The sequence below is a fragment of the Cinclus cinclus genome, chromosome 16 (genome assembly GCF_963662255.1).
Source record: "Cinclus cinclus chromosome 16, bCinCin1.1, whole genome shotgun sequence".
Classification (NCBI taxonomy): Eukaryota; Metazoa; Chordata; class Aves; order Passeriformes; family Cinclidae; genus Cinclus; species Cinclus cinclus.
Window position 1 is genome coordinate 15,308,660 of NC_085061.1, and position 18,117 is coordinate 15,326,776.

The following is an 18,117-nucleotide window of genomic DNA, read 5'->3' on the forward strand; positions in this document are numbered from 1 at the left end:
CGCGAGGCAGAGTACTGCGCACGCGCACCGCGCCGACGCCCCCGGCACGGGGCTGTGACGGCATAACCAAACCAGCGTTGGCCCCGCCCCCGGGTGTCCCGCTTGACGGACAAGTGACATGGCCAATGAGCTCTGGGAACTCCGCACGGACCGGCGGCACCGGGGCGGCTCTGGCCAATCGGGCGCTGCGGGCGGGGCGGGCCGGCTGCGCGTTCCCAGGCGCCTCGGCCGGGCTCTCAGTGCGCTCGGGGCGGTGCCGGTGGTCGGAGTGTTTGGGGCCGGCGGAGCGACGGGCGGGCCCGGCATGGGGGTGAGGTAGGGCCGGCCCGGCGCAGGAACGAGCGCGTCCGGCTGTCGGGACCGGTTGTACGCGGCGGTGGAACGCGGAGCCGGGCGGAGGATGGAGGACAAGAAAGAGGAGGGCGAGGCGGAGATCCAGGAGCACGGGCCCGAGCACTGGTTCAGCAAGTGGGAGCGGCAGTGCCTGGCTGAGGCCGAGCAGGAGGAGGCGCTGGCGCCGGAGCTGCAGGACGAGGCGGCGGCGCAGCCCGAGCACAAGCAGCAGAAGCTCTGGCACCTCTTTCAGAATTCGGCCACCGCCGTGGCGCAGCTCTACAAGGGTGAGCACGGCCAGGGGCCTGGGGAGGGTACGGCTGGGGCGGCCGCGGCCAAGAGGCCGGTGGAGCCCGGGCGCGGTGGACTCGGGGCCTGGGCAGTGGGGGTGGCGGCGCCGAGCAGCAGCGGAGCCACCGGGATGGGGAGGTTTCCGCAGCGGTACAAAGGGGCCGAGGCGGCGGGAGGAGCGGCTGCCGGCCCGCGGCCGCCGTCAGAGACGGACGGGAAAACAAAATGGCGAGAGGGAGGGGGAGCCGCGGTCGCGGCCCGGACAGCGCCCGGCGCGGCCTCCGGGGCGGCTCCTGCGCCGGCCCGGCCCGGCCGCACCCCCTTCCCCCGACTGCCGGAGCGCTTGGGCTGGAGCGCGGCCGCGGGGTGCTCTGGCGGGGGCCACTCCGGGAGGGTCGGGGCTGCGGGGGCGAGCCCCGAGTGCCGGGGAGGGTGTGGGGGTGGGCCGGGAAGCCCGGCCCTGCCGGTGGCTCCCGACGCCCAGCTCCGGGAAGAGACTCCGATAAAATGGCGAAGAGGGGCCGGGCTCATTGTGCGGCGGGGCCGGGGCGGGGGCGGCCGGGCGCTCCCCACCGCGCCGGGGGCACCGCGCCCGCTGCCCCGGCCGGGCCGCTGCCCGCCCGCCCCGCTCGGCCCCGATCCGGAGCTGCCTCCGGAAGGTGGAACAAAATGGCGAAACCTAACATGGCCGTTCGGAGCGGGTGACTCCAAAATAAACAGCGTGTGTCCTTCCCTCCCTGCAGACCGGGTGTGCCAGCAGCCGGGGCTCTCCCTCTGGGTCCCCTTCCAGAACGCCGCCACTGCGGTCACCAACCTCTACAAAGGTAAGGGGCTGCCCCCCCCCCCCCGCTGCCCCGGCAGCCCTCCCCGCCGAGCCGGGCCCCACTCTGCCTCCTGCCCCGGCTTACTCATAAGTAGGGCCTGTTAATGTCTCTTATTCACCCTGATAAAATCTAACCCGAGACTGCTTCCTGAATCTTGCAGGTTTTCCCTGGGCCACTTCAGCTGACGATAGCTGAATCTTTTCTGTTGCCTCATATCAGTGACTCAAACTCAAAAGCTGTTTTACTTTGGGACCCTTGAAAAAGGGTGTCTTTAATATGTGTCTGTTTCTTGTGAATTCAAGGCAGATGTACAATGGCTTATTAAATGGTACTGAAATTCCCTGCATTGTTTATATTTCATGGTACATTAGATGTTGGGGTGCCAGTATAATGCCTTCTTTTTTGTGGTGAAGTGGTGTTGGGTTTAATGTTCATAAAATTCTGCATAGGTATGTGACAGAAAGTTTTGTCTTCTTGTGGCAGTGGAGCTTCTTAAGTTAGCCTTCCAGTTTATTTTAAGCACTAGAATGTCATTGTGGCTGTGTCCAGTGTGGTTGTAAGAAGGCAGTGTTAGTCAGAACTTTGATAGGAGTTTGTTCTGCATGTGGCTTTGCTTTCATGGTTTTTTACTGGGTGTTTCTGAACTCTGCAGTTCTTTGGGCTGTCGCAGGAATTTTTGTGCACAGAAGGATGGTTCAGTGGTTATTAGTTTGTTTAAAAGGTTGTGCTAAAATGATATGTGTCAGTGAAGGCTGAAATTGGCACATTGTGATTCCCATTGTCACTGCCTTCCATTCCAAAGAAGAGAAGTGCCTTAAAGTTCCAGATGTTTGTTTTTCTGGATTATAGTTTGATTTTTCCCCTCCTTTTTTTTTTTTCCCCCTTGGTCTGTATAGCGCTGTCTGTAGTTCTGCCTCTATTATACCTTCGTTTACTTCCAGTTTAGTCATTTTGGATTTGCTTTAAGCAGTTGAACTTGACGTGTGGTGGGTGTTCAGGTTTCTGACAGATGTGGACAGGGCAAGGAGGAGATGTAGGTACACAGCCCTCACTGCCACAGTCTTGTCTCCTGCAGAAAGTGCATTTGAGTGCTGTCTGTATGTGTCAGGTCATGTGAAGGGCAGCACCTTGGAGCAGGAAGGTGCTGGCCTGAGGGAGTGGGTCACTAGAACATATATCTGGGGACAGTAGTCATTTGAGAATGGTGGTAGAGCAGCAGCAGGTAGAGTTAAATTGTCTGGAATAATTATAGTCTGTCTTTACAAATGGCATGGCTCTCCCTTACACCATCTTTAGTATGAAGACTTAGACTGTTTATTTCTGGTTAAAATATTTGATTACTTGTGCTCTAGGCAAAATGAGCCTTTCTGTTGGCAGTGATGTGTGTAACTGACAAGTAGGTGATCAGGGAAACGAAAGTTTAAGTTGGAAGCTGACTTAGGTATAATGTAACACTTCAAAAACCAGCACCTGAAACAAGTGTTTTCTTCATACAGGTCCTAAAGTGTTAAAGTAGCTGAGTTACTCAGGAATGCCATCTTTCAGTTTTCAGTTAACTTTCAAGTTAGTAGAAATTTGGTGATAACATGGTAGAACCACCTGAACACTGTCATATTTGACAAGTTCTAATCTCCTACTTGTGAACTTGCTTTCCCTAGTGATGAGCATGGCTCTTAAAAAAACTCCTGTTTTTTACATTCTCAGTACTGTTGGTTTTGGAGGACTCTGTCAAAACACTGGAGGAATACTTGGTGTGGTGAACTGAACACCACAAACTAAACTGCCTCTTGCCTTGTCAGCTGCTTTCTGATCTGATAAATACTTGGATTTTTGAGGCATCATCTTTTTAACAAGAGCAACCCAAGGAATGGTGCATAATGAGAATGCCATGATGTCTTGAATGTCAGCATTTCTTCTGAATATAGACTAGAAGTTTAATATCACACTGCACTGATGGTCTTATATCTGGAATTTCTGGTGCTGGTGATAGCAACTGCATTCAAGGCATTTCATTATCTTTCAGATTGCACTAAAAAAGTGAAGGCATGGCTTGTAATACAGGATTTAGAACTTAAGGCCACTGTGGAAAGTTCTAGGTATGTTAGAATAAGACTTCTGAGCCTACAATTTACCTTGTTTGATTTAAAAAAAACCCTGAATATTTTCTAATGCTGATTTTGACTTAGTAATTTCAGAATATATGCAGCTGGACTGCCTAGGTTTTGCCAGTTTAACTTTGTAAACAAAGTAGTTGTGGCTTTTACCGTAAAAATCTAATCTACCCGGGGTAATGATGCTTGAAACTTCTCTGGGCTTCATCAGCAGTCAGTCTTTGACCTCATACCTAGTTCACAGTTAGCACTTTGTAAAGCATTCTCATATACAAAGAAAGCAGGCTATTGACGTGAAGTTGGCCTCCAAGCCTCAGAAGGACACTCCTGGTATTTCAGGAAGTGATTAAAGAAGCATTTTCAGTTTCCAAGTTGGCTCCAGAGTGTTTGGGCAGCTTTTACTGCTAGTACATTGGAGACTGGGCTGCTGTGGAGGGAGTATAAAATGGCAGGGGGAATAATCTGTCATGTTGCCATTGCTTTGAGGAATTATCATTTATGAAGGTAGCTTTTAGATTACAAAGTAGTACAGGCAAAATACTCTTAGACTGGATAAAAGTAACAGGTTAAGTGTATTTTTTGTGCCTGTTTAGTTTATGCTCCAAGATTTACCTTAGCTCAGTTTGAGGTGTTTTTGGTCTGTTATGCTAGGTTTGAAGTGCTGCTCTTTGGCAGAGTAGATCTCTGTGCTGTCTTTTATGGACTGTGCAGTGGTGCCTTAGAATATAAGTCCGAGAATAGAATTTAACAGTAGTTCTTTTCGGGTTCTGGAGTGTGACAAAGCTACATTAGATGTGTATGTCACTGTTTATAAACCAATGTCTTGGGATAGCTGTTCTTAAAGAAATACCTTCATGTTCTGGGCAAATGGCTTTTGCCTTGGGCTTCATTAATAAAACAAGAATATAAAATGCTGTTTAAATCAGCTTTGCCACATAGAAAAAAATCTATGGAATTCAAGTAAGATTGGAGTGGGTATATTCATGTCATTTAAGGAGCAAGAGCAGTGTAACAGTAGTTTACATGAAACTGAAATAGGTGTTGTCAAACCTCTGACAGCAAACATATGACGAACAAGATGAGCATAATTGTGTCATGAACAGGATTTGTCCCACCTGTTACTGTGGTTTGAAACTTACTCAAACTGATAGCCAGAAATACACTTCCCGAAGTTTGAAAGCAACTTAATACATGGCATTTAAGTCTTTTGGAGACACAGTTATAACTGATGTGCACAGGTGACTAGTTATATTAGCAGAATGAAGTTGCATTTTGTAGTAGGCTTTTTTGTAAATAGTGTGTTTAAAACTTTTGTATATCAAAATTGCTGTAGGATCCTAAATGGGGAAGGAAACTTTCTTAGCCTTTTTAAGTGGTATGTTGGCTAATTGGAAGACATTGGTGACACTTGTGTTTAACTTGTTTCAAAACTATGGCCTGTGCTTTGCCTCTGCAGTTGAAATTCAGCTGAAAATAGAGTAACTTGAAAGAAACCTTGAGTTTTCTGGCAGTTTCTTACCTGTCAGAATGAAGAAAAGCAGTTACTCCTTTCTTATGTTGGGGCTTCCTGACTCTATTAATACACTTTGTGTGTCTAAGTCTGTTGTCCATTGATTTAAGTATCTTCCTCAGTCTGACAAGCTCTAAGTGTGTTTTTAATGTAAATAAACATTGCTGTAGTGTCGACCTAAAGTATAGTGAATGCTGCTTAAGTGGTGCTGGAGTTGCTGTTGACTATCTGACTTGTAAAGAGAATGAAATATTTTGGCTAATACTTTCTTCAGGTTTAATGGAACTCCTCTTTGCCGCTGCAGACACCTTGGTGCTGCCTTACGGTATAAGATGTAGGCACTTCTTTCCCGTGGTTGACAGGAAGCCACATCAGTGCTGTGCCATGCTGTGCATTGCTGTGTAACCCTAAGAACTTTTTTCTGTCTTCTTGCAGAGAGTGTGGATGCCCACCAGCGAAGCTTTGATTTAGGAATTCAGATTGGCTATCAGCGTCGGAATAAGGATGTGCTAGCCTGGGTTAAAAAACGCAGAAGAACTATTCGAAGGGAAGACTTGATCAGCTTCCTTTGTGGAAAAGTCCCTCCTCCAAGGAATTCTAGAGCTCCCCCAAGACTGACTGTAGTATCCCCTAACAGAGCTACTTCAACAGAAACTAGCTCATCTGTAGAGACTGATTTGCAACCCTTCCGTGAAGCCATAGCTCTGCATGGTAACAGTCACTTTTTCAATACTACTTGGTTAAAATTGGGTGGGGGTTCTTAAAGCATGTTTGGCATATCGTGATGTGCTTTGTACCTGGTATTCCAGCTGAGTATCCCCTTCATTCTTTAAGGGAGCATTTGCATGTGTAAGGCGTGTGTTGGCTGCTAGAAGTTTGTATAGTTAAGTATTTTAAATGAAGAAAAGGTATTGAATAAAAATGAAATTTGAATCTGTAGAATTGCACAGTTGTGAACTCAACAGTTAAGTATCAAGTCTTGGTAGTGTTTTTGAAGCGTGAAGAGACTTGGCATTCATACCAGTGCTAAAGTAAACAGAATTCTTGGAAAATGGCAATGCTATGCTAGCAACTAGTTAAATATTAAGATTTGACAACTAGAAAATTTTTGGTGGCTTAGGGAGGGAATTAGATGTCTGAGGTTTCTGTCTCTAGCTCTCCAGTACCTTTGTTAGGCACTGGATAATGCAGTTCAGCATTCTACTTAAAGTACCCTGGAAAGGGTGTTTCACTTACACATTTTTAAAATAATGGACTCCTGTTCAGAAGTTTGTTATAGTTCACTTTCAGATTTGCATGTCTCCCAGTGTCATACTGAATTACCTTCTTGCCATCACCAGCAATGGTGGTGGTGTATCTCTTTTCAGACAGGAATATTCAGTAGCTTATTCTGTATGGATTATGATTTAGTAAGTGATAGACAAATGTGCTTTAAACTGCTCTTGAGGTGAGATGAGGTAGTTCACCTCTGGGCTTTATGCCTTCTGAAATTCAAAAGGGTAGCAGATATCCTGAGGTACAAACCCTAGACCATTCTAAAGGTAAAAAAATTAAACTATCTAGAAGTGCAGCCTAAATTAAATTTTTACTGTCTGAATATTCTCAGTGGGGGGGATAGAATTGATAAGTTAATTAGAAGAGTGGATTCCTGAAAATGCAATCTTGGCTTCTGCTGTGCAGTGGTGGTTTTTCAAGATACACAGTCCAGACACTTACTGTCTAGGTGACAGCTGAAGTCTGGTATTATATTTGCTACCCTGTTGCCATTTAAACCAAACATGCTTCTCCACCTAGTCGTGTTGATTTTGGCAGTTTCCTGTCTCATACTGGAAGGGGGCTAGGGAATGCTGTGTACCACTGTTGCTTACTCAGTGTAGATAAAACTAATTTCAAGAGAGCAATGCAGAAGCAAGCTCTCACTGTAACAAGCACCCTTGTAAAAATGGTTTTCTGAAAATACAGTTGAATCTGTGGAGTTGGATTTAACTGTAAAGGCTCATTGTCAGGTGAGAGGACGCTTAGGACTCACTTCAGCACAGTGAGATCAGTGTGAACTCATTTTTACTGGTAATAGGCTCTTTTGTGTCCATGTAGTGTTTCCCAGAATCTGCTTTGTACAGAGGTGGTTTATGGAAGTCCCTTCTGTGTAGCGTGAGGATCTGAACAGTGATGTATGAAGCTTCCTGTATTTCATAATGTAATGCAGGGGCATGAGGAAGTTCTGTCCTCTGCAGCAGCACTGCACGGGCTCAAAATGTACTTTTCCCCTTCATCAGCTGGTTGACAAGATAGCATGTCAGTCACCCTCTGCTGTAAGTTCTCCTCATACCAGTTTCAGTCAGGTTCTTGACACAAATGCTTTTGTGCTAATCCTATAGTGATCAGGGTTGTGTTGGACCTCATAACTGTTTTTAGGTTATTGCCTACAATGTCTACATTACTCCAGCTTCTCCCCCTTTTGTTTTCTTGCACATTAAGAAAGTTGTGATCAAGCCATCTCATGAACTCATTTCCTATTTATTGTAGGGCTTCTCAAAACTGTTTTGATTTTGAAACTTGCTGAGGATCTTCAGGTGTGTGTAAATTGTCCTCATTATACCTGTGCTTATCATAATTTTTGGCATATTATTGGAAGTGCTGCTTCTAGGTATCATGAGGGAACAAGAGAACTTGATGATGGTGCGGAGCAGTCCAGGCATGGAGGTTTTGAGGGGAGTTTCCAACTGGCATATAAAGGAGGGTGGCTGTACTGTGCTGGTTGGGGCTTCTTTGTGGGAATAGAGTATTTCTTCATTGATCATGTGGGTGGGTTGAATTTGATTTGAAGGATAATACTGAAACTTTGCTGCTTGCAGTAAGACCTCTTTTAGTGAAGCTGGGATAGGTATGAATAGCCTATGGCACCAAGTAAAGCTCAGTGGAAGCAGAACTGGTATATTGACTTCTCAGAAATAGGTATTAATACATGTCTAAAGACCACAGCATTATAACTTGCTGATCTTCTATGATAGTGGAAAATGCCTCTTTTTTTCATTATGTAACCCTGAATGCATCACAAGCACATCTGAAAATTTTGACAGAAGCAGTGGTAACAAATTAGCTAATAATTCAGCATGTCTTGGAATGTCAAACACAATTCTAGGTGTATGCCCTAGACTAAAACATTAGGGAATAGCATCCTTTATGCATCAGTACACTCTTTGAACTTTACACATCTTAAAACTGGATTTTTTGCCTTGCCTTTTCTGTCTCCAACCCTGTAACCTCTGACCTGTGTTTTTTCTCTGCAAGATAGTTGACAGTTTTTTGGACTAGATGTTGACCCCAGAATTTAATCTTGTGATTCTGATTGATTATCAGGTCTTTCTACTACAAGAAAACTTGTCTTGAAAGCAGAACAGTAGAGAAGAACTTGTTATAGTAGCTAAATGCAAAATGATAATGAGAAAAAATTAGGCATGAGAATGTTTAAGCTGTGTAATTTCCCTTTTCTTATAACTCCATGGCACCTATGCTCTGCAGTTGTTACTGAAATCTTAAGTGTTACTTAGGTTCCAGTGTCTCCTTCTCACTTACTCTTGAGAGAGTAAACTTTGGTAAACAATGTCTTTTCCCTTATTATCAGCTCTTCACTGTTAGCATGCTCATGGGTAACCTTTGAAATAAAGCATGGCTGGTGACTTGAACTGTCAATATTGGCAAAGAAGTTCAAGCCTTTTAGAAAAGCTGAGTAGTTATCCCAAGGTAATACATGATGCTTTTCTCTGAAGTGCCAGTGCAGTTTTGTGAAACTTTAATGAAACATCAGCCTGATGCTTGGTGTTTTAAGTTGTGGTAGTAGAAGATAATACCTTTATTGTCTAACGTCTCAATCACAGAGTTGTTTTTAACTTCCTTTAGTCCCTGAAATGTGATTGCAGCTAGGGAGAGGATAGATGTAGCTTCACCTACTCTCTGGATGTGTATTGACATTTCCAGTTCTGTAAGAGATGAGTTTCAAATGACAGATTTACATCAATCTGAGCTAAGGGTACAAGATTCCCAAACACTACCACGTGCTTGGCTACTTTGTGCCTGGCTGTAGCTGGCATAGTCAGTCTGCTGCACAGCCCGTGTCCTTTCCTGTGGGATGTGCTCCATGGTTCACAGACTGTCCTCCCAACATAATGTGAGAAAATGCTGTGACGTGAGGAGGGGGAAGAAGCAAGCTCGGAAAGTTAATGCTGAATGCGTTTGACTTGAGCATTCTGAATCAAATCTTAGGTGGATTTGGGAAAAAAATAGGGCAGCATTACAGTGAAAGAATATTAGTTCTTTTTCTCCTTAGCTTTAGTGTTGATGTGTGTCATTCATGTGATTTGGTCTCTTTGGGGTAGGGAGAACACTTGCACATAAATGTGTGGCCTGGCCCCTGAAGAGTCTGAATTTCCACTGATTCTTCATATATGTTTCTTAGAATATTCAAGTGCAGTTTAAAACAGAAGCACTTAGCAGAGTGGAGAAGCAGCAGTTGGTAAAAGAGAGAGGATGGGAGAACCCTGTTCAGATTGGTCTGACACAGTTTAATTTAAAGGTTGTGTGTATATATAGCTGTGATGGAATTGTGTGTTGGTATGTTCTTCTAAACCTTGCTCTTTGAGCCAGTATTATGAAAGGGTGAATATGACAGAAGAGTGACAAGGATCTCTGTGCATGCCATTTTATATTTATCTGGTGTTATTAGCTGATTCTTGCTTTAGTCACACTTATCTAGGCGTGAATATTCTTTTTGATATTTCCTGCTTAAAACTTCTAGAAAACAATAGTTAGTACTGCTGTTGTACAGTAGCTACCCAGTATATTATGGTGTGGTAGTGACCTGAATAAATTGTACGTGGGCATGATTGTAGTGCAGGTGAAACCACATTTACAGTTTGTTAGGCCAGTGGTGATAAAATTGTTAATTTTGAGTTGACAGTTAAGTATTTCGTAACCCATGAAACATACTTTCAGTCAAGCCTTCTATCTTGATAGTTTTGGAGTGTACTTAGTTATAATAAAGATGTCCCTGGTACAAAGGAATGGGAGACTTCAGAGGTGGATGTGAGACTGTGGGAGAAGTAAAGCCACTTCAGCAGCTGTTTGGATCTCTGTGCTGTTGTACTGAGGTTGGGAAATGGTGTTTGCTGACAGTCATGTCATCTTTCCACTTCCTAGTGTCAGTTATTGCTTTAAATGTTTCGGGAAGAGTTCTGAGTCTGCTGAAAGCTAAAACTCAGAGTAGTTCACAGCAGATGGTTTTTCTGAGATTTCCTCTGCCTTGCCACAGCTTCCCAAGGAAAAACTGAACTCTCTTCCCTGTCGACTAAAAGTAGAGATTTTTTTTTTTTTTTTTTTAAGCTTTGCAGATTGTTCTCAGAGATGTTGCTTCCATGAAGTGGCATCTTGATATTTGAATGTATGCCTTGAGTTTCCTTTGATTCTTCCATGTTAGCTCAATTAGTCAATCCTAAACTGTGATCTGAGTGATTCATTTGGAAGTTTTGCTCTCCTGGATGGATGGGCAGTGCTGTGTAATCTGGTTCACTGCCAGGAGCTGAGGTTGTCACTGAGTCTGTCAGTGTACCCAGCCATGACTCTTACTGGGTACTAAATGCCAGTGTGAGATGCAAGATTAACCTGTAGCTCAAAGTCCATGCTGTGATGTAATATCCTTGTATTCTGATCTGTAGAAATTAATTCAAATCTACTCTTCTGCCTTAGACACCAAGTTGGATTGAGGATGTTAATTTCTAATTATCTCCTGAAGGTTGTTTGTGTATTTAAATGTACAGTGATTGAGCATTACCTAAATACTGGGAAGTCAGTGACTGCTTTAGGCATTGTTTGTCAACTTTGGCAGTCTGGTTTACAATATGCTGCAGTGTGTTACAGGTGCATCTTTTAACTGTATCAACTATTTTAAAGAATGCTTGTTACTTGAAAAGGCTCCACTTAAAAACAAAGTTCCTGAGTGGTGCTAAGAAATGTCTTTTCACATCACAGGTTAGTTTTGGGGTTTATTTAGAATAATTTTTCTTTCTTTACTTGGGCACTAGATGCAGTAAAAAGATATAATGATAAAGCTGAATTACTATGTTGCTCATTTGGTATGAGTTGTATACCAGTAAATAACTGATAAGTGATGTAAATGTTGACTCTTAAGTGTAAGTAATGACACTGAACTTGTGTGGTCACAGAAAGTTGTGTTTGGAATAGGGATGTGGGGGGAAATCTCTGGATTTGGAAAAATGTCAACTGTATGCTCAGATGTTTTCCAATTTAAATGTACAGGATGAATTCATGTTTTTTCTAATGTATGTCATGCCAGTTGAAATTAAACTACTGATATCTTTGAGTTGTGAAGTGATTTGTTACCTGCCAAAATTATGCATGTTAGTAGTTTATCCAAGGTATGGTATCTGAATTGGCTTTTTCTCATACATTTGTCATCAAGTAGCTGCTTTACTTTTTTTTGGTAGATGCATGGGAAATTCTTTTCCTGATGGTTTTGAATTTAAGCTTGACCTTAATCCTGAGAGTACTGTCAAAAACCTAACATTTCTGAGTTACTTTTACACTCAGACAGCTTATTCTCTTTGAATACTCTCTGCCATTGTGAATGAACAGTGATTTTGCTGTTAAAAATATCTGTGGGGTAGCTCTTGGAGTTCAGACCATGCTTCTGAGCCCTGCTGGAACACCACTTGGAGGTGTAAGCAAAAGCCCTAAGAAAGCATCAGTGATTAGTGGCTGTGTAATGTAATCTGTGTAAAAGTATCTCCTGTGCTGTTACAAGCTTGAAGCTTTAAATGTTCATTTGGTAATGTTCAGTAGCGTGACACTGGTTCCTTCTCCATCCTGACTTGTGTATCAACCTGCCATTGTTGCAGATGGCTTTGAAAATTCAGCTTCTAACTGAGGTTTCTGGTGACTGATGTTGTAGTTCTAGCAGTCCTCTCTTCCCAGAGCCTCTGAAGTTGCCTATTTGGCTTGCCAGCAGCTGTTGGATTGGGTTTTGTTGGGCTTGATTTGTCAGTCAGTGATTTTTGGCTGCTCATTTGACATTAAGTGGAGATATGAATTAATGCACACACAAGATTCATGATGGCTGGACAGAGCTATAGAAATATTTAAGACTGGAGAAGAGAGCTCTAAGATTTTGAAGGTTACTGAGAGCTGAATCTTCCTGGCATTCCATGCAAAGTTCAGCATTTCCTTGTTCTTGCTGTTAGAAAATATGCAGATCTCTCTTCTTTCTTTCCTAGGACCAGCAGATGTTTCTGTACACTCCTACTAATACTCAAATTTGAAGAAGTTACGATAGCAAAGATGTTTGTCTTATTTCTGAGCTCCTGTTTACCTCTAAATACAGCCTGGATTGGAAATTGAGAAGAGTGGTTAGACTTTTGTGTATTAGTCCTTACCAAGTTTGTTTTGAAATGTGCCACTTTTGTAAAATTGTAATGTTACACAAGGCAGAGGCTAAATCAGTATGAAAGTTAGTTCATGGTTGTCTTTTTGTGGCCTTGTTTCTACAAGAAATAAACTTCAATTTGAATCAAACGCTTCATACGAATACAAACCAAAGTACTTGTAGGGTGCCTGTGACAATGATTTATATCAGATCTGTTGATAACAAATTTTGGGTGATTGTCATGTGGTTTTCCTTGCTTGTTCTTTTAGGTGCATTTCTGAATTTAATAATACCAATGTGTTGGCTATTAGTGTTAGCCATGAAATAAAAGCTTGTATTTATAAACTAGCTGTGGTGTACACCTGTCTGAGACCTGCTGCCATACTGCAGTTTCCTTCAGGGAGTGAAAGGGAGCAGAATGGTGGTGTTGACACAAGACCAGGTCAGTTCAGCAGCCTTAGCCAGGGCTGGGTAACTCTTGGTCCAGTGTGAAGCCTTTAAATTGAAGTTACCTGCTTTTGAGTATGTCCATGTTTTGAATAGCATGTCATGCTTACGGAGTTAATGTTTGCCAGAGTGTGCTGTTACAGCCTGGTGTATAAGCTCACTTTTAAGGTCATACAATGCAGTTCTGGTAATTACTGGATTATTACACGGGCTGAAAGCTGAGAAGGTGTGTTCTGGACTGGAATGGTACAAATAGTAGGATGAAGAGTCCTTAAGGTGTCAGCGGAATCGGGCTGAGCGCGATCCTGTGTGGCACACGTGGGAACTGAACTTTCTGTGCTGTCTGACTGAAGCCCTCTTTCTCTCTCTCCCCAGGTCTTAGTGGTGCAATGGCTAGTATAAGCGTTCGCTCGAGTACCCCGGGCTCGCCTACTCACGTGAGCGGTGGCTCCAATGCTAGTCGAAGGAGAAATGGACTCCATGATGTTGATTTGAACACTTTCATATCAGAAGAAATGGCACTCCACTTGGACAATGGTGGAACTAGAAAGCGTACCTCAGCCCAGTGTGGCGATGTCATTACAGACTCACCAACTCATAAACGCAACAGAATGATCTAAACTGCAAAAATTTCAAACCCACCATGCTGCTTGAAAGCCACTTGATCCTCAGAGTGCTATTGAAAAGGAAACATGAGGCCATCTTTCCATATTCACTGTTTAAGACAAAGAATTCAGTAAATGCCATAAAGGAAATTTTAGATATTACATTAGATGCCTCTTGTAACTGCGGCTTTCTTAAACTATATTCTTAGCAGAGGACATCAGATATTGTGTAGTAGTTAGCAAGATCATCATAGGTGAACATGTATCTGTTCCAAGGCTAAAAGTGACCTTACTTGTATTATTAAAGGGAAAGGAAATTTCAGATGTTTATTTGGCTATAGAATTCTTTTTTTTTTTGTCCTTTATTTCCTGCTTTGAGTATTTGCTTAAACAGTATTGCCAGTTGGACTGAAATTGTCTACAACATGACTTGGCATCTTTGTCAAAACTGCAGGCTTCCATTTTTTTGCAGCACTGTACCATGCACCTAGTTTCTGTATAGTAACAGTGTGCAAGTTATAAATATTGGACTGTACCCTTTTTAGTTTTAAAAGCAGTTGATAATTCTGGTGATTGTGTGATAATGTAAAGAGGTGCTATGATGGTCATGCAATTAATACTTAATATTGAATCAATACAAGGATCTTTATTGGATTCACTTTGTGTGTTCTAGTGCTCTGAAGTAGCAATATTAAACTTTCCCCAATTAACTTCATAGGCTTTTAAATCAGTTTGAGAAAATATATGTACTTATTGGTATTATCCTTGTGGTAATCATACACAGTGCAGACTGCACCAGTGCTGACCTAAATTTAGAGAAAAATGTCCTGTAATTGGAAAATAGGCTTTTCTGTTCAGTATTAGTGAAGGGTAGATTTTGTGTACACCCATATCCTATTTTACATTTCTTGTGAGGTAATTGCCCATTGCTGGGGAGGGGTGGGAGGAGAGGGAACGTGGGGAATAGTTGGAAGAGGGGTGTGTTCTAACAAGTAAGACTTCTGGTCACATGTGGAAGCTTGGACTAACTTAAACAAGATTCTGTTATGCCATTCCCTTCAGGAGGGAGTGACATGCAGGTTCTGTGAAGTGCTAAGAAAATAATTTAAAACTGGAAGTTGTTTATAAAACTCTGGATACACATGCTGTAAGCATGAATTGAAAAGGATAAATGGCTTTCTTTTTGTGTTTAGCTTACATTCATAGGATTGAACTCTGGCTGCTGTAACTTAAGCATAGTCTAAAACTGAAATAGAGATCAAGACTGATCTAGATCTGCTGCAAATCTGTTTCTAAATGGGGAAGGACAGATGTCAGTCTCAGTGTCCTGACTATTTTCTTATGTGGAGGGAGAAAGTCTTTGGTGGAGAACTCTGGCTTTAGGGCCTCCGAATCTCTGCCTTGGAAAAGGATAATACAGGAAGAGTAAGAAAATGAAGAGCTCCAACCTTGCACGTTGGGAAAAGGGTATTTAGAGAGATGGTATCCATGCTTTAACTGGAAGCATTGGCTGATCCTGGGATTAAATGTGACTATGCTAGATTCCCAGTACTAAAAATTGTGGTTTCTGGTGAAGTTAAGGCACCTTGAGCTCCATGTTGATACACAGCTCTTCAAGACTTTTGCTTATGTGCTTGTAGAATCAGATCTCTTTTGTATTATCTTTGCTGTTTGAAGCAGACTTCACTGTAGGTTTGCTTTTTTTACCCTGGTGCCCTCTCATCGATGTCTGTAGTCAAGGCAAGACAGCAATGCTGTGTGAGATACTCAAGGCTCTCTACTTGAGTGCAATTTTCTTGCCTTGTGGTGCTTCCATCACATTTCTTTACAGCCAAGAGCCCTTGAAGATGTCAGCAGTTGCACAGTACTGTAGTGAGAGGCTCTGTAGTTCATGGACAGCTGTTAGAACTGTCCAGAACCAAGTGGTAAGGTAAGAATTGCTCCAACCCCCACCTGTGTTACATAGCTGAACTTGCACATCACTTGAAGACAGTATACATTAATTTCAGTTACTGCTGTTAACTACAGTTCATAAAGTTTAGTTAATGTAAGATGTTAATACTGCATAAAGCTAGTTTTCATTTGGAGACTGCATTTTCAGCAAAGATTTTGAAGATGGTATCTGAATATACATTAGTATTTACTAGACTGTTGGCAGAGGGATTTTCTGTTCTAAAACCAAGGTGGAGTCTTGAACAGGTAGGACAGGTGTGAGAACCATTCTTTGGCTCTTCTGTTTATTTTTTAACTGGCTTGTACAAGTAAGATGCTTATGCTCTGCAACTTCTAACACACTTTATTCTTGATGTGGTACAGGTGACATTGTACTGGTGTCAGTTCTGCACGTGGGGACTGAACTGTAGTAGTGCTGCTGGTCTAGCCCAAATACAGAGCCTGTTTAAATTACTTCTGCCCTTTCTTGCAGTGAAATAAATCTTGCTAATGCTCTGAAGCATTAATTCAGTCTATTGCCATCTAAAACTAAATTTGTCTGGCTTCTTATTTAATTTGTGCCATTTTTCTTTGAAAGAAAGCAGACTTTGGTATTAAACTGGTTGCATTAATGGTTTTTTGCTTGTACCTTAAATATTTGGCAACTTTTGATTGTTTTTGATTTAGCCCCAACTGTTGTTTGCTCTTTGACCTCTGCCAGAATGATCAAAAATGCATGTATTCACCTGGTAAACACAGGAGAACAGGTTGTCTCTTAAAAAAAAAAAAATAAAAAACAAGTCCAGTACCTATTGCTTTGAAGACTATTTCTTGTGCCAGTGTAGAAAACTGATGTTCTGGAAATAGCTTTGGGCTATTATCCAAAGTGTAGCTCCTAGAGCCAGAAGTGAGTTGATTTTTGGTAAGGAACACTGACTGGAGAGCTGTTTAATTTGGTAAAAATGGTGCTTACTTTTGCTTTGTCCTCTGAGTCGTGCAGTTGCCCGGTCTCTTCTCCATGTACGTCCAATCTAACCTGAATGTGCGGCAGTTACATAAAGTACATCCTGCACTGAAGCTGCTGAGCTTGGCTTGCTTATTAATGAAGTAAGTTTTAAATGTTCAATTTAAATCTATATTACAATAAAGTAATGCAAAAATGATTTTGGTTGAAATTGAAGTCCTGCAGTTAAACTTACTTTCAAATGTGGTTTACCCAGCTGGAGTAATAGAAACTCTTAAGTCATAATAAACCTAATAAAAAAATCCAACTAATCAGGCTGTTTTGTACTTCTTTAAAGTTTCTGAATAATACAGTCCATGGGTAATCCCAGACAAGATGTGATTAGTGTGAGCTGGCAGGCTGCCTTGGTTGTGTGGATCAGGACTTTCCTTGAATGCACTTTGGTGGTAGCTGTTGGGTGTAACTTAGACAGAGGTTTTTGTTTTGTTTCCTTTGGACTAATGACCATACAAAAAATTGGGGTGTACTACATTTTGTACAAGATGTTCTGCAGATTTCAACATCACTAATACTTAAAAGAAGCATCTTAAAGAGATTTAAGTGGCATAGTTTAGGAAGTGAAGTGGTGTTGACTTCAGTAGTAGAGCTTTCCAGTCTTTTGCAACAGACTCTTTGGACTTAAGTGAAATCAGGTGCTTTAATTAGCAACATTTCCTGTTTCATGTGGGTGTCCCTAAACCTGCAAACTATTTTCCACTTGTTTTATCAGCAGGTTTTAAATTCCATTATGAAGGAAAGCTTTATTTCATAGGAGCTTTCAAGTTAAAAAAGTATCTTTTTAATTACTGTTAACATTTTTCTCACTTAGCCACCGAAATGTTCCAACAGGAATTTAGATTCTTTAATGGCTTCTGAAACCCAGCACTTTCAGTTATTAGCCTAGGGCTAAGTGATCCTTTGGCAGAGATGAGGAATGCATGCCTGATGTGTTCTGTGGGGTTCTCTGCAGCAGGTGGGGCTGATGTGGTTTTGTGGGGTGGCCACAAGGCCCTGTGGGCTGCTCATTGCAGAGCCTCTGGTTGTGCAAGGTCAGGGGCAAGGCCCTGGCACTCCTTGTCTGTGCATGGGGCTCCTGGGGATAGATGGAGCCTGGGGAATTCCCTGGGAGCCCTGTCAGCCCTGGTGCTTTCTGCTGCCCTGGGCCCCTCTCAGACTGTCCCAGAAGGACAGTGCACACGGGCTGTAGTGAATAAAGCAACCAGGGTCCCTTCTGTGTAGGAAGCGTGCATCACCTGGCTCTGGGGCCTTCCATAAAAGATGGAAGCCAAATGTTTCTCAGTGGGTAGTGAGACTGCAGCATTTCCTGTGTGACTTGGGCTGGAGTTGCTGCTGTCCCAGCAGTTAGCAGGGTTGTGGAACACCAGGGCTGTTCATTGGTCACAATGGGATGTGAGGGGTTAGTGCACAGTAAAGTGCATCTCCTTGGAATCTGCCGTGAGCCCCTTTGGGCACATACTGCATTGTAGAAAGTCTTAAATTTCAGTATTAAATGCAGCGATCAGCTGGTTAAAACAGCATGCAAGACCAGTCACAATCATGTTTTGTAGTATCTCACTGTTCTAGTGAAGTTATTTTAAGGTAAAGTTGTCTCTGGATGCTATAGAA

The 18,117-nt window shown here is 42.7% G+C and overlaps 1 protein-coding gene across 2 annotated transcripts; it reads left to right on the forward strand.

The window, feature by feature from the left end:
• The first annotated feature begins 263 nt into the window (after window positions 1-263).
• On the forward strand, window positions 264-16,651 carry HAPSTR1 (HUWE1 associated protein modifying stress responses). 2 transcript variants are annotated; one of them, XM_062503906.1, is made up of 4 exons: window positions 264-620; window positions 1,368-1,448; window positions 5,505-5,780; window positions 13,327-16,651. In XM_062503906.1, exons 1-4 carry the CDS (start codon window positions 401-403, stop codon window positions 13,569-13,571), a joined length of 822 nt encoding a protein of 273 aa, XP_062359890.1. In that variant the 5' UTR covers window positions 264-400; the 3' UTR covers window positions 13,572-16,651. The 2 variants fall into 2 exon arrangements, with proteins under 2 accessions (XP_062359890.1, XP_062359891.1); XM_062503907.1 differs by lacking the exon at window positions 1,368-1,448.
• The last annotated feature ends 1,466 nt before the right edge of the window (window positions 16,652-18,117 follow it).

Bases quoted from the DNA above. Each gene is read 5' to 3' on its own strand.
- HAPSTR1 (XM_062503906.1), top strand. From the start codon at position 401: ATGGAGGACAAGAAAGAGGAGGGCGAGGCGGAGATCCAGGAGCACGGG. The intron at 621-1,367 runs GTGAGCACGGCC...CCCTCCCTGCAG, and splicing joins CGTGGCGCAGCTCTACAAGG to ACCGGGTGTGCCAGCAGCCG. The intron at 5,781-13,326 runs GTAACAGTCACT...CTCTCTCCCCAG, and splicing joins TGAAGCCATAGCTCTGCATG to GTCTTAGTGGTGCAATGGCT.